At 28.1% G+C, this 16,524-nt stretch overlaps 2 protein-coding genes across 3 annotated transcripts; both read left to right on the top strand.

Annotated features, from left to right (window-relative positions):
* The first annotated feature begins 854 nt into the window (after positions 1-854).
* LOC107933317 (flavonoid 3',5'-methyltransferase) lies at positions 855-5,064 on the top strand. 2 transcript variants are annotated; one of them, XM_016865503.2, is made up of 5 exons: positions 855-1,065; positions 2,244-2,329; positions 3,074-3,218; positions 4,013-4,048; positions 4,556-5,064. In XM_016865503.2, exons 1-5 carry the CDS (start codon positions 1,015-1,017, stop codon positions 4,844-4,846), a joined length of 609 nt encoding a protein of 202 aa, XP_016720992.1. In that variant the 5' UTR covers positions 855-1,014; the 3' UTR covers positions 4,847-5,064. The 2 variants fall into 2 exon arrangements, with proteins under 2 accessions (XP_016720992.1, XP_016720991.1); XM_016865502.2 differs by having other exon boundaries at positions 909-1,065; positions 4,013-4,144.
* Positions 5,065-8,975: 3,911 nt separating this feature from the next.
* On the top strand, positions 8,976-10,586 carry LOC107933364 (flavonoid 3',5'-methyltransferase). The gene is made up of 3 exons (XM_016865548.2): positions 8,976-9,127; positions 9,217-9,348; positions 10,190-10,586. Exons 1-3 carry the CDS (start codon positions 8,990-8,992, stop codon positions 10,493-10,495), a joined length of 576 nt encoding a protein of 191 aa, XP_016721037.1. The 5' UTR covers positions 8,976-8,989; the 3' UTR covers positions 10,496-10,586.
* Positions 10,587-16,524: the final 5,938 nt, after the last annotated feature.

Below are 16,524 nucleotides of genomic sequence, written 5' to 3' on the forward strand. Positions count from 1 at the left end.
GAAACCTACTACCATGTTTAGTCGCCGACGTGCTTTTTTTTAGTAAGAGAAAGAAATTCAAAAATTCAACTTTTTCAGACAATAGCTACTTTTGCCTACCACACAAATTCTTAAATCGAAAAAAAATATCCGCTTTCAATATATTCGAATTCTTAAATTTTTTTGTTACATATAATTTTAATATTAAACTTTTTTTTACTATTATTATTACTTTAAAATATGATAAATCAAACGATTAACATTTTTTTATATTATTTATGTTTCTTTTACGGTTAATGTTTGGAGTTTGTAACTGTTTCTCTCAACAATATAATTTTTAAGGTTCGAACTTGCACCAAATGTCTTTTTAATGTTCAACTTTACATTTACTGACAATTTCACCTATTCGCTTTAAAATTAAATATACTATGATTAAATTACTCATTTTTATAATAAAGGGACTTATCAAGCAATTTAACCTTTTAATTTAAATTATTAAATTTACCGTGTAATAATCATATTTAAGGTCTTATATTGATATATATAGGGTAAATTACACTTAAAGCACTAAACTACTAGTAAGTTTACGTTTTAGTCACTCAATTTAAAAATGAATTTTTTTAAGTCACTAAACTATATACCGGATTGTTACAACAACAGCAATACCAACCGAATTAAAATAAAAAATTTCAAATAATTTAGTGATTATTTTGTAATTTTTTAAATTTCATATATATTATATTTGGTAGGCTTACCAAACTAATACACAATTATTTTACCCAATTACGACGACGACGACAAAAAAAAACTAATGATTTATCGAAAGCGAAATACTAACATAAAAACTTGAATCTCACTAACTTCACAACTAATTTTCAACTAAATTTTATTATGAAAATATAATAATAATAAAACACTATTTTTTACACTTTATTTTTCCCTTCGCCTGCAATTTTCAGTGTTATATAAAGGGAAGAAGATAAAATAGCTGAAACCCTAAATCCTCAATCAACATCTGCAGAAAGCTTTGTAACAATGGCGGATTGGACTAAGAAGACCATCCTTAGAAACGAAGCTCTTCAAAAGGTATTTTTTTCCTCATTTTACATTAATTTTTCTGCATATTTTTTTCATAAAAAAGAGAGAGAGAATTATCTGTTTTTTTTGTTCTTTTTTTGTGCCTTTTTGGATGATATATTGTCTTCCATTTTTATCTTCTTTGCTTTCTTTTTCCATTTTTTTAAAAATGTCTGGGTTACTTAGAAGTTTGTCCCTTCGATTTTATCAGAATTTGCACGTTATATTTTATTAAAGGGTTAATATAACTTTAAGTACCTGAACTTGACATTTAGGTTCATTTGGGTACATGTACTTTTTTTTTGTCTATTTGGTACTTGAACTTGACAATTACGTTCATTTTGGTCCATGAACTTGGCAAAATGTAAAAGCTTGATGATAAGGCAATCTTAGAGTACCACATCATCAAATCATGATGGGATCCAAGTTTAGGTACTAAAATGAACAAAAAAAGTATAAGTACCAAAATGAATCTAATTGTCAAGTTTAGGGACTAAAAGTTATATTAACTCTTTATAGAACTTGATAAGTTAGTCCAATCGTGGGTAATACATGAAATTGACTTGCTAGTTTTTCGCAAACCCATGGTGTATAAGTTATTTAACTGTTGATTTACACGCCAATGTTTTAAAAGCAATGTTTAATAGCATTACATAATTGGACTAATTTGTCAATTTTTGTAAAATATGAGGTTCAAAGTTTGAAAAATTCAAATAGTTATTAACTTCTCGGTTTTCATGGATGAAATAATAATGAATCTAGATTGTTTGGGTTTTGGATTAGAGTAAGTATTAGGTATTAGCATGCATTCGAGATTTGGGGTGTAATCAAACCAAACCAATGTTATAAATTGAAATTCAAGGTTTTAAGCTCAACTCATAGTTCAAAGCTGGAAGCTTTGCTTGGACTTGATTGAATTTAAAAGTAAATGCTCGAGCCGAATTCGAGATAAAAGAAATCGAGCTGCTCAATTGGGCTTACGGAGTAAAAAAATAAGTTCGATTTCAATATCTTAATTCAAGCTTAATTATGTGTACTCGAGTTCAAATTTAAATTAAGATATTTCAAAAAACCAATTAAAATATGTTTGAAAAAAAGCTCGATTAGACTTTCAAGCTGCTCAAATAATATGTTTTAATTTCTATAAGGACCAAAAAATAAAATATTTTTATTTAATTTAATTGCAGTATATCTATGAAACAAGTGCTTATCCCAAAGAGCACGAGCAATTGAAGGAATTGAGAGAAGCAACTGTTCAAAAGTATAATGATTTGTAAGCATTTTACCTTAATTATTTCATTTTTTCCTTTGTGTAATTTTAAATTCTATTAATAATTAGTACATTTAATATAGAAATTATAAAAAGGTCAAATTTGGATTTTGGTCCCTCTATTATATTGAAATTTAGAATTTAGTCATTGTACTTTAATTTAACATACTTTTTCTCCCTACTTTTATAATATCATTAGTTAGTCCAAATAATTAGCGGTATTAACTATTTCAATTAAATTGCTAGCATTTTTTTTCTTAATCACCTCCATAGAACTGAAGCCAAAATATTTTTTGGAAGGGTTGGAATTAAGTTGTATAATTTTATAAGAGCTAGAATGTAATTTTGTCATTTTAATACTTCATATATTTAAATTTTTTAAAGGGTTAAATTTAAAAATTATCATTTTAAAAGATTAAAGTGAAATTTTCTTTACCATATACTAATTGTCCAAATTAAAGTTTCACATTTTAGGTGGCTCGGGCCCCTATCAGCCCCCTACTGCCGCCCCTGCACGTCCATTCCAACAAAAAAGAAATTTTAATGCAACATTATGAGTTGGAAATGACGTCTTTTAAGAAAAATCTGTCAACATTTGGTTGAAATAATTAACTAATTATTTGGACGTCAAATTAAAATGTATGAATTAGATCCTGAATTTGAATATATTTAAGGGACCAAAATAATAATTTGACCTAAAAAATTTACATTAAAAAAATACAATATATTCTTATTTATTTATTTTAGGAGCGTTATGAATGTACCTGTGGACGAAGCCCAGTTCTTAACCATGCTTTTAAAGCTTATGAATGCCAAAAAAACACTGGAAATTGGGGTTTTCACAGGCTATTCCCTTCTTACTACTGCCCTTACATTGCCTGAGGATGGCAAGGTATGCTTTTATTTTAATTTCTCTTATTCCAATGATGTATATATCAGTTTGTTGAAGGATTTTCGACTCTTTCGAGAGAAGTTTTCTAAGTATCATCTGTTTAAATCTGACGGACCGCTCAATGCATTTGGTAAGATTGTTACCACTTGAGGGGTCCGTCTGCTTAGAAGTATTCATGGGCTAGGTCGAGTTTAAGTATAATATTTGTACATTTTATACTTACTCAAGTCTGATCCGGCCCAAAATATGAATCTAAAAATTTACTCAAGCCAGCCCATATTTGTAAATGATTAATATAAACTCATTTTAGACCCACTCATTTAAATATATATATATTTCATTGATTTTTTTAATAATTTTCTATATTTTTTATTTATTAAAATTTTATATATAGCCATATTAACATTTTTTTAATGTTTACATTATAATAGTATTATATATTACTATAAATTTAATTTTTATATGTTATAAATTAATATATAAAAATAACATAATATAAAACATTATAAACTTAAAAACGAACAAAGCTTGGGCCTTAAATGTTCAAGCCTGAATTCTGTCCATATTTTAAATGAATCTATTTTTTTACCTAAACTTGTTCGAATTTTAAATCGATAATCCGGCTATAAACGGGTCTATGTCTACTTCTAACGGATGATACTTTAAAGACTTTTTTCAAAAGAGTCAAAATTTTAATTAATTTATTAGTGAAAAAGATGTTGTCGCTAATTAATTTGATTAATTTTTAAGCACAAATTTAACCAAAAAAAAAATCTAACAAATTTTTTTGGCAGGTTATAGCAATTGACCCTGATAAAGAAGCATATGAGGTAGGGGCATCATTTATTAAGAAAGCTGGAATGCAGCATAAGATTGAGTTCTTCCCCTCAGATGCCTTTTTAGTTTTAGATGATCTTATAAAAAATGTAAATACTTCTTTTTAATACATTTTAAATAATTCGTATTTTACACATATTAAAATAAAATATTATTTGCTAATTGAGTCTTAACTCGATTGCTATGGGCATTGTTGCTAATATAAGAGGATGTGGGTTCGAGCGCGCTGAAGTACATTGTCCTCTTATTTATAGGTTAGGGAGGGGTTATAGGTGGTTATAGTCATTGTGTCAAAAAGAATAGATACGATCAGAATTTTCAAGTTGAATTTGTCAAAATTGTTGATTTTTTATAAAAAAGTCAGCTTGAGTTGAGTTTTAATTTAGATTAGATTCTCGAGTTTGAGTAAAAAATGTCTACATATATATCCCTATTAAATATATATTGTATCCAACACTCTCCTCAATTTGAGATAGCATAACTCTTTTCAAACTTTGTAGGGTGAAGAAGGGAGCTTCGATTTCGTATTTGTAGATGCATACAAAAGCGACTACCTAAAATTTCACGAGCTGACGCTAAAATTAGTAAAGGTCGGAGGAATTGTAGCTTACGACAACACGTTATGGTATGGATCAGTTGCGCAATCGGAGAAAGAAGTGGTGGAGGATCTCATTAAGAGGTACCGAAATTTTGTGATCGAATTCAATAGCTTTATTGCAGCCGATCCTCGAGTTGAGTCATCAATACTTTCCATTGGCGATGGACTCACCCTCTGCAGGCGTCTCTATTAGAATATAAAAGGAAAAATGACCTAGTTCTTCTTGATTCTTAATGTTTAATAATGAGGTGCTATCATGAGATTCACTGATAATATTTAGATTTATGTACCAACTATTTAATAGATACGAACTCTATATTTAAGTAGAGTTAGTATTTATTATACTGATAGTATACTTTTTTTATTCCACAAGCATTATTAAAAAAATACCACTTGTCCCTTTCTTTTAAATATTTATTTATTTTAATAATTCACTATATTCTATAAGATACTTGTCAACCTCCTAACCCTTCTTATGGAGTCTAAAAAAATTCCATTGAAAGTATACTAAATATTTTCTCATTTAAGTATTTTATATTTAACGTGCTTTTCGTTTATAAATATAGACACGAAAAAAAATTATGTGATGCCATACAACTATAGGTTAAAATAGATTTACTTTTAGGTCAAATTATAGTTTTGATCCCTCTATTGTACTTAAAATTGAGGGTTATTCTTTTACCTTTTTGACATAACTTGGTCCATTTACTATCATTGGTTCTAATAATTAAACATCGTTCAAAGGCGAAGACAGAAACCTTTTGAAGGGGCTGAGGTAGAATTTTAAAATTTTAGGAAGGGTGAAGCTATAAATTATTAATTTTTTGGAGGGACTGAAAATGTAAATCTATTATTAATCAAGTGATTTAAAAAGCTTAAATTGAACAATTAATTATTAAGAAAGGCTACAATTGAAATTATTTCATTTAACCAAGGAGGGCCAAGGCCTTTGCTTTGTCCCTTGGCACCGCTAACTATTACGGTTAAAAGTATCGACCTGGAAATTTTTTAAAGAAAAACCCGTTTTAGAAAATTTTAATTAAAATAATTAACAATCTAATTATTTGATTTAACTATAAAGGCATTATAAAAATAAATAGATTAAATTATACTAAATTGAAAAATAAGAGTTAAATCACAAATTTAAGCGTAATAGAAGGATCAAAATCGCAAATAATCTTATTTGTAATGTTTATTAACGAGGTACTGTCTTAAAACTCAATGATATTATATAAATATATGTATTTAGAGTAATTACAAGTTTAATCACTTATATTTGCTTAAAATTACATTTTGATCATCAAACTTTTAAATTGTTCCAAAAGAAAAAGTACGTGGATTAATTGTATAATCTGACCTAAATCTTGTCTAAAATGATGATATTAATGTGCTACATTAACTTACACTCACACCAGTAACAGAAACTAATGTCAACATGATCATAACTGAACAAATCAATAACGTTAGTGACAAGATAGTAATTTTTAAAAGTTTGATTATCAAAACATAATTTTAAGTAAACATAAGTGATTAAACTTGTAATTTACCCATATATTTATATAAAAACAATGAAATAATTTGAGCATAATGGAAATTATTGCACAATGGATGAAAAAGAGAGAAGAAAATTAAAGAAATGTATTTTTTTTAACAATTTCATTATAAGTTCTGATTATATCTATCATTTTCGACATAATGTCGAGAACTACCCATAGCCCTCTCTAACCCATAAATAGGAGGATAATGTGATTCAGTGCATTCAAACTCACGTCTTCCTACATTGACAACAATGTCTATACTAATCGAGCTAAGACTCAATCGACAATACAAGTTAAATGCACTTTTTTTCATCAATTGTACCACGTAATATTATTAATAGAAGGTTCATTATTAATTAAATTCCAATATCATCTTTAAAGGTAAATTAATTCATGTTTAATTTCTTCAAGTTACCCCCATTAAATTACTTGTTTGATTAAATGCTATTTACTTTATCAACAATAACGGCAACCCACGCTTGCTATAAAAAAAGGTCTCGCTTTGGAATTTTATCGAACAGCTTATGTGCAAAAGAGCTTGAATGCTTGTTTTCAACTATGGCAGTCTCGAGCTTGAATAACAAGTCCCTCATCGTTCACGGCCCTATTTTAGAGGTTATTTCAAACAATACCCATTGTTTTTTTAGGGTTAATATATAGTTTGCCCCTGATTTGTCTAAAAGCATTTAGTTGGTACTTAAAATTTTTTTTATACTTAGTCGGTATTTGAACTTGTATTCCGTCACCTAGGTTGGTACTTTTGTTCTAACACTGTTAGTTTGTGCTAACATGACATTAATAGCCAATCTGATGATGACATGTGGCAGTTTTTCAGTATGCCATGTGACGATAATAAATTTATAATTTTTTTAAAAATTCTTTAAAAATAAATAAATTAATAAAAAAAGCATAAATTTTTGTTGAGGTTGATACTTAATGTGAAAAAAAATATACTTTTTTAATATTTTTAAAAATTATATCTGTCATGTGACATATTGAGAGGTTGCCATATGTCATCAACAGATTAATTATCAGTATCATGTCAGTTTAAACTAACGGTATTAGTGCAGAGGTACCGACCTAGGTGACGAAATACAAGCTCAGGTAACAACTAGGTTCAAAAAAAAGTTAAGGTACCAACTAGGTACTTTTGGACAAATTCAGGAGGCAAACTACATATTAACCCCTTTTTTAGTAAGATTGTAAAATATTTAGGACTAATATATCATTTGGTACCTGAGTTTTGTTTCAATGTTTAATTAGGTACTCAAGTTTTTTTTGTCCTAGTTTGGTACTTAGTTTGGTTTCAATGTCCACTTTGGTACTTGAATTTTTTTGTCCCAATTAAGTACTTATTTTTTTTACTAGAGTACACATGTTAAATATTCATTGGGCCGCATAATGCCATTTGGTATGGGTACCAAATTGAACATTGAAGCCAAAATTAGGTACTAAATTGGGGTAAAAAACTCAAGTATCAAATTGAATATTAAACTCAAAACTGAGGTACCAAATGGTATATTAACCTAAATATTTATGTTTGATGTAGGAAAAAAATATTATTCCTTTCGATATGCTTCGAAACCCAATAATATAGAGAAGATAAATTATGTTAAAAATCCATGAACTCTTTATACATTTAGAATTTAGCCCCTTTATTTTTATATTAAGGAATTTAGTCTTTTTACTTTTTAAATATCAAAATTCAGGTTCAATTATAAACATTGTTAAAATTCTACTGTTAAATTTGTTGATGTGATTTTAAAATTAAAAAAAAAACTCACTTGGTAGCTATGTTAAAAACGTAATAAATCTGAATTTAATAGAAGAATTTTAATGGTGTTAACAATTAGACTTTATCTTTAAATCTAAAAATTATAGAATTAAATTCCTTAAAATAAAAGTAAGAGGATTAAATTATAAATATACAAAGAATATAGGGATTTGTAGCATATTTTAACCTATAGAGAAATAGTGTAACTAATGAGTATTTTTGTTGCAGTACATCTTAGAGGAAAATGCATACCCAAAAGAGCATGAGCAACTCAAGGAATTAAGAGAAATTACTGTCAAGAAGTATGAAAAAAAGTATGTTGATCTCTCACTTTTATGTATATGAGTGAGGATAAAGTTATGTATTAGGCATGGGTTTGTTTAGTTTTATTTTTCTAAATTTTTTTTCATACAATTTGAGGGTTCTTGAAAGATAATATCTATATGTCCGTATCTCAATACTAAACCCGTTTATTATGATTCAAACTCGAAAATATGATTCGATTAATCCGAATATGAACTTTACCCAAATTGAATTAACAATAAAAAGTTAACAGTTCGAAATCTAAAAATGATACAAACCCAAATGACCTACAACTAAGATGACTCAACCTAAAAAACCTGACTTGTAAATTTCAACAACTAAACCCGAAGTGATACAAAAAATTTAAAATCAAAATTGACCTAAACCAAGCTTCGAAACTTTTTTAGGTGGGATCAGAATTGAATTATATATTTTTGAGAGGTCAAAATATAATTTTATTGTATATAATTAGTTTATGATTTTATCCTTTGGGAAAAGGATTAAACAACTTTTTTTTTCATTTTTTTGGGGGGCAAAATGCAATTTTACCACATAAATTTATAATTTAATAATTTATAAAGGGTAAAATTGCAATTGTCCCCGCTTCCTCCTCCCCTTTACATTCGCCCCTATTGACATGCATCAGGTACGAGTGTCGATGAAGCAACATAGTTAAAGGCTGTTTCAGAATAATTTTACTTGATTTAACTGCAGGAGTGTCATGAACGTGCCTGTTGACGAAGCGCAGTTCTTATCCATGCTTTTAAAGATCATGAATGCGAAGAAGACAATGGAGATTGGAGTTTTTACCGGTTATTCTCTTCTTGCGACCGCCCTCGCATTGCCCGATGATGGTCAGGTAATTACAAGTCCCTCAAATTCAACAAGTCCAATCCTTTAACAGATCTACTTCTGATTGTCGTATCAAAAAATTATTGGTCTTTGTAGATAACAGCAATTGATTTGGACATTGAAGCATATGAAACTGGATTGCCATTCATACAAAAAGCTGGAGTGGAGCATAAGATTAATTTCATTCAATCAGATGCCTTTGTGGTTTTGAATGACCTTATCAATGGTGTAAGTATATAAAACTAGCTCGATATAATGGTCATGAATTTGAGAAAATCGGGTCATAATCGGTTTGGTCGGGTTGACCCGAGTAGGGTCTAGAATAGAATTTTTTTAATCCAAACCTTTGGCTTTATATGGAAAAAAAAATTTTCGGGTCGAGTTATTTTGAGTTATAATCAAATGATTATAAAAGTTTGGGCACTTTAAGTCCTAACATGCTTGTGGTGAAATTTATTGTTATGGTCTACTTATGAGTTTAATCCATTGATTATATTGAAATTTGAAACTTAACTTTCTTACTTTAATTTAACATAATTTAGTCTATTTACTTTTATAATGTCATTAGTAGGTATAAATTAACAATATTGATAGTTGTTGTCTTTAAAAATGATTATGTGGAATTTTTTTTATAAAAATGTCATGAGTGTTACACTGATATGTAAATTTATCAGTTTAATGACGACAACTAATATTGTTATCAGTTTGGAGATAATAATAACATTTTGAAAGTAGATGACCAAATTATGTCAAATTAAATTAAAGAGATTAAATCTCAAAATTCAACATAGTAGAGGGACTAAAACCAAAATTAAACCTTTTATGTCATTTTGAGAAAACAAGACCCTATAAAGAAGGGTGATCCTTGCTTATAAAACCACATCCCAATGTTTTGCTAGTCGTTGTGAGATTATAAGTAATGGTGATCCTTCCTTTATCAATGTATCTTTTCTTAAACGATATAAAATTGTAAAGATTGTATTCACTTTCAAAATTGATAATACCTCATAGCAGATCAAATCTGAAAATCTTTGCATCGATATATATATATCAATTGATTCAATTGCAGGAAGAAAAATCGAGCTTCGATTTCATATTCGTGGATGCCCAAAAGGAGGATAACATGAAATTTCATGAGAAAGTGATGGAATTGGTGAAAATGGGAGGAATTATAGCTTATGATAACACTTTATGGCTTGGGTCAGTCGCTTACAAACAACACGAATACGAGAAACACAGTAAAATGCCTGAATCTGTGTGGAGAAATAGGGATTATGTGATTCGATTTAATAGCTTCTTAGCATCTAATCCTCAAATTGAATCCTCTGTTCTTTCAATTGGTGATGGCCTAACCCTTTGTAGGCGCCTATATTAGTCATTGAACTTTGTCTTATAACAAAGTTATTATGATTTTGTTTATTGTAAGTGGAGTTTTTTTAACCATATAAGTAAGGTTAATGAATAATATTAGTATGTTTCAGTTCAATTTTAATTTTTTAATCGGTATAATAACAAATTTACCCTTTAACATTTATTTTTTGTCACTTTAGTCATAAATTTTTTAGGTCACTTTAACCCTCTTCAAAAATTAGTTAAATTGTTTTTTTAAACGAAAAAAATGATCAAACTGTTAATAATGACATTGATGTGTTAGTTCATGTGACAGTCCACATGCACTTCAATGCTGCCATAGATAATTTTTTAAAAATATTATGAACCTTTTATTAATTTTTTAAAATTTTGATGAAATACGTGTGGGCTACCTTATCATTGTTATTAAAATTTTAGCAGTCCAATTAATTTTTTTACCCAAAGAAAAGCAAATTGATTTTATTTTGAAGGTTTAGGGCCGAAGTAATCTAAAAAGAGTATTAAGGCTAAAGTTACAAAAAAAAAAGATGTTAAGAGTTAAATTTATCTTTATTCTTTTTTGATCATCTAAAGACACGTGACAATATTTTACTTCTTATGCAGTTTTTTTTAACTCCACTAGGCCTATTTATGGGCCAAATTTATGGCCCAATGCTAAAACATTTCACGTCCAAACTCAAATTCAGCTCGATTTGACTTGACTTGATGACCAGCTTTCACTATTTATATATATTATAAATTGTCATTCTTAGCTCAATTCTCCGACCTTTGCATGACCTAATCTAATATTTTATTTTATTTAGAGGTGTTTATGGGTCGAGTTATGCTTATGTTTGGTATTAATACCATATATATTCATAACAAGGCTAACAAAAACTTGTTTAAAGTTGTCCATATTATTTTTTTATTTTAAAAAATAAAATTACTTTTATTTAATATTTAGGAATTATATATATCTTTTACTATCACTATTTTTTTTCTTTTTAAATTTCTAAGCAAAAAGCAATTTAATATATATAATTTTAATATTTTAAATATGGTATAGTATATTAAAAATTTCTGAATGATACAAACTATATAATATATATAATAATAAAATAATATAAACTTGAAAATAGGCTAAGCCAAGTCAACCTAAACTCGAACTTTTAATATTAGAATTCAAGCTCAACCCAGATTTTAAATTATTTTAATTTTTTCATTGTAATTTTCTTAAATTTCAGTCGAGTTTACCGTATAACCAATGTAAGTTGAATAAAAAAATTAGTGGAATTATGAATATTTAAATTCTTCTCTTTCGGTGTGGGATCCAGGCCATTAGAGGCTCTTTCCCTCCTGGGGAATGACATGAAATTTCACCCTCATGCATTTGATAATATTATATTTTTTTATACAAATCATAAGTGCCACGAGACATTCTTTGGACCCCCACATTGGACCACTTTTCTTAGCTTGTGTGCATTTCATTGTCCTTACCTTAAAAGGTCCATATCTTTTAATCCTTCTTTACACTGTGTGTGAGTTTGTGTGACCTTAAAGAGCATTCAAAGGGTTATCAAGTATTGTATCCCTTGTAACTCTTAAGAGAAAGCGAATAGTACCTTCAAAACTTTGATAATTATTCTTGTAGATTATAGGGTTTTAATGATGCAAGCCCTATACCAAAAGCGAAGTCGAAATTTTTTGTTTAAAGAAATCGAAATAAAATTCAATGTTTTTAGAACCAAGACATGAATATTGCATTAAAAACCTTAATTTGAATGATAAAAATTTAGAAGGACTAAAAGAGAGATTAACCTGTGCCTACTCACCTTTGGATTCACCCTATACCCTAAACCTTAAAGGGGTTCATTTATATAAAAAAAAGGATTATAGTTTAGAAAAATAAGAGAGAAGTGTATGAATTAATCAGATGAAACCCAAGTTTGATTGGATAAGACTCGTAATTTAAAAAATAAGAAAAACTATTTGTTATGGTTAAACTTATTGATGTCACTTTTTAAGATAAGTACATAAATCAATTCAATAAAATCGAGTTTATAAAAAAAGATTTGATTTTTGTTGTTGTTGGCTTGTCCACTAATGGGTTCTAAAGTTTCATCCAATGAACCCTTTCAAATTAATTAGGGGTACTATCATTGTTGTCTTACTGTCTGCAACTTGGGGTTTACCTAAATATTCTTTTTCCAATATAAAAAGTTTGTATAGATGTAAAGATTCAAATATAAAACTTACTTAAACTTAATATAATTTCTTAAAGTACTGCAGGAATCAACTGAGCTATAAATTTGAGTTTTGTTGATTTAGCGATCTGTAGGGTTCTAAAGTGAAATTAGAGATTTGGTTGTGTATTATTGTGGTCCTAAAATGTGCAAATAGGGGTAGGGTTGAGAAAAAAAATCAAAAATCGACCCGAACTGAGGTATTTGGATGATTTATTGAATGCAAGTTTAAAAATTGCGGTTATTCGAAACCGAACTGAATTCCGTTTTTATTTGATATAAAAATAAATATTTTATATTTAAATTGTTGAAAATTCATTTTTTTAAGAAATATTTATGAAAAATACCTTGACCGAGCTTAAATAAGTCTAAAAAATTAACATGAAAGAACTGAAAATCGAACTGAACTAAACCGAATTATGGTGAACAATTTAAAAAATCTAAAAAAACCCGACTGAAACAAACTTATTAAATATAATATTTTAAAGTGATTATCATAAATCATTTGAATTAAAAATTCAAAATTTGAAAGATTTGACTTTAACAGTTTTTTATTATGTTTTTTTTTTGCCACTATAGGGTTTTTAAAGTTTTAACCAATGAAACCTTACAAATTAGGGACGTGATTGCATTTTATATTAGTCTTAGGATATGCAATTTGGGGGGTGTAATTAAAAATGTTATCAATCTTTGCTAAATTTAGCCCCCACCACTTCTTCTTGGAATGAACACCATTGGTGGTAAGTTGGCCAAATTGTAGTGTACACCTTGCCATTAGTGGAAACAAATCTTTAGCCATTTGCACCCAAAGTTTGTGGCAAATCAATGGTTTCTCCTTCATGGGTTGTGAAAGTTGGGGTTTTATCAATCATAAACCATCAAATATTAAACTAATAACAAAGCTAATAAAGCATGCATTCCACTTTGTTAATTTTGGGTTTCCACTTTCATTAAATCTCAAAGGATTCCCTTACAAGGAATCTCATTATATATATATATATATGAATGTATGTATGTACATTGTGGCAAAGATATGTTGTCTGTTTGCTATTAGTCCAAAATCTATCATCTTCAATTGGTTCTTTGCTAATTGCTATTAGAGATTTTATTAATGGCTTTTGTGAAAGATTCTTTTTGCCTTTACTTTTATTATTTGGCATAATCATCATTTTAGTCATTAATTTTTACTGTTTTTGTCAATTTGACCATAGTTCTTTTTTTTAAGGGGAGCACTTTGACATTTAATTTTTAAATTTTGGTCAAATTATGATTTTTGGACTAAAAAGTTGATTAAATTGTTAAAATTTTAATGACATTGATGTGATAACCAGCATGATAGTCCATATGTACTTCATTGTTGATATAGATAATTTTTTTAAATATTTTTATGAAGTACATACGGATTTCATAATGCGTTAGTATCATTAAAATTTTAACATTTCAATTAGTTTTTTTATCAAAAAAATAATTTTACTAAACTTTAAAGATTAAAGGCAAAATAATTCCAAAAAAATAGGGTCAAAATAACAAAAAAATAAACATTAAGAACTAAATTTATCATTATTTCTATTTATTTTTATAAACTTTATTCTTGACATATATTCAAAATATGAATATGATGATGTGGTCCTCTGAATATAATATATATATATAAATATGCGGCTAAGACTTCATGTTTGTGTATTATTTCTTCCAAATATATGATCTTTAATTGGTTCTTTTGCTAATTGCTATTCAAGATTATATTATTAGCTTTTGTCAAAGGTTTACTTTTGCGTTTACTCTCTCTCTCTATATATAAATATATTTAATTATTCAAATTAAATTATTTGTTTTTTATATTTTTATATTTTTATATATTCGAATGTGAATATAAAGATACAATTAAAGAAAATTGAATATACTTGTATTGAAGATTTACCCATATTCGACATGAACCACTAAAAATCAAATCCAATAATAAAAAAAGTTGCAAGTCTCGAACTTTGGTAAATTGACAGATTACAAGTTATTATTGGGTGACACATGGTTATCAAGTCTAAATGACAATTTTAGAGAGAGATCAGATGACAAGGTCAATAAAATAGCTGAAGGCATAATTGTACATAAGATTCGACTACTCACATATTGATCACCACAAAACTCTAAGAGCAACAACCTCGGTGGTAAATAACAACCCCAAATATTTTCTTAAAACTCACCATTGCACTATATCATAAGCATTATATCTTAAGCATTAGAGAGCATCTCGAAACACAAACCCCGATGCCCCCTTTAACTTACCTTTTGTATTATAGATTCTTGATCATTTACTATCCAAAATCACTTCAACCCGAATTCAAATAACACATCCTTGACCTATATTTCTAGGGGTGAAGGGAGGGGTAAGAGTCATGGTCCCCCCTAAAAAGGAAAATTTTTAGACCACAAAAATTTATAAAATCTTAAGTTAATATATGGTAAAGTTATAGTTCAACCTTCTAAAAAAATATTAGAATTTCAATTTAGTCCTTTAAAAACCATAAAGATATAAGCTAATACAAGGGTAAAATTACATTTCAGCTCTTATAAAATATATATAATTTAATCTCACCCCTGCCCCAAATTTTATTTCTAGCTTCACCCTTACACATATCCTATCTATGCGCTTCCTTTTTCTCCAATAAATACAATGTGTGAACTCGTACAATAATCATACTTTGCCCAAATATTCTCCTAAACTCACGATAATCTTTCATTTGATTTAAGTATCAAAAAATGTCTCAGAATACAAGCTCCGACAATCAAATTTAAATAAGATATCTTTGGTCCACATATCACATTTATGCACTTCCTTTTTTCTCACCAATAGATACAAGGTTATTCAAGTAATGTAGGAGATAGTGGTAGTTCTAAATTGGGTAACCAATATGGTAAAAGCAACATATTTTGATATTCTTAATTTAGAAAAAATAATAATAGATTCTTCAAGTGTGAAGTCCATTTACTAGTGTCCTTGAATTAAATATTTCATAATCTAATATTATATTTTAGAATATATATATTTGTATTATAATATTTGTTGGATACAAATGTCAAATATGGTAGCTATATCCTATAGGTTGTGTAAAGTAGAAGTGCAAACAAGACAACTGTACTCACAAATCGCTTGAGTTCGATTAAATATAATTAAATTTTGACTTAATTATTATCGAGTTAAGCTTAAGCTCGAATTATCTAATGAATTGAATTCGTTTGTTAATGCTTGATCAAGTAGCACTCAAACCTAATTGAGTATTTCAAACTCAAACATAAATAACTGTCTCTGATCTCTCAAAGTAGAATAAGGTTTTTAAGGTATCATAAAATCTTTTGAATACTTATGTCTGTTGGATCAAATAGTAATAAGCTCGATATTCTTTTAAGTAAAATATAATATTTGGATATTGTGAAAGAAGAAAATAATGCTGGAAGAGCTTAAAAAAATATGTGCATGTCACGACTCGACACTAACAGTGTTCTTGCACAAGGTTGAGCTTGGATTAGGCTTGATTTTAAAAAATTTCCAAGCTCGAGCAAAAGTTAACTTGACCCACCCAAATGGCTTAAAAATATTTCTTTTTTTAATTTAAAGTTAATTATAAAATATCATAAATTATTTTATATTAATATTTTATTATATTTAAGAAGTAAAATAAGTCAACCTAGATCCGATTCACAAACACCTCTACTCAACACCAAACTGGTTATCGTTATCCGAAACATGACTCTAGAATCCAAGGTGAGAGAACCCATTATGACCCCTTTGGCTATCATTATGCACTAGACTTAC

The sequence above is a fragment of the Gossypium hirsutum genome, chromosome A04, assembly GCF_007990345.1.
Source record: "Gossypium hirsutum isolate 1008001.06 chromosome A04, Gossypium_hirsutum_v2.1, whole genome shotgun sequence".
Classification (NCBI taxonomy): domain Eukaryota; kingdom Viridiplantae; phylum Streptophyta; class Magnoliopsida; order Malvales; family Malvaceae; genus Gossypium; species Gossypium hirsutum.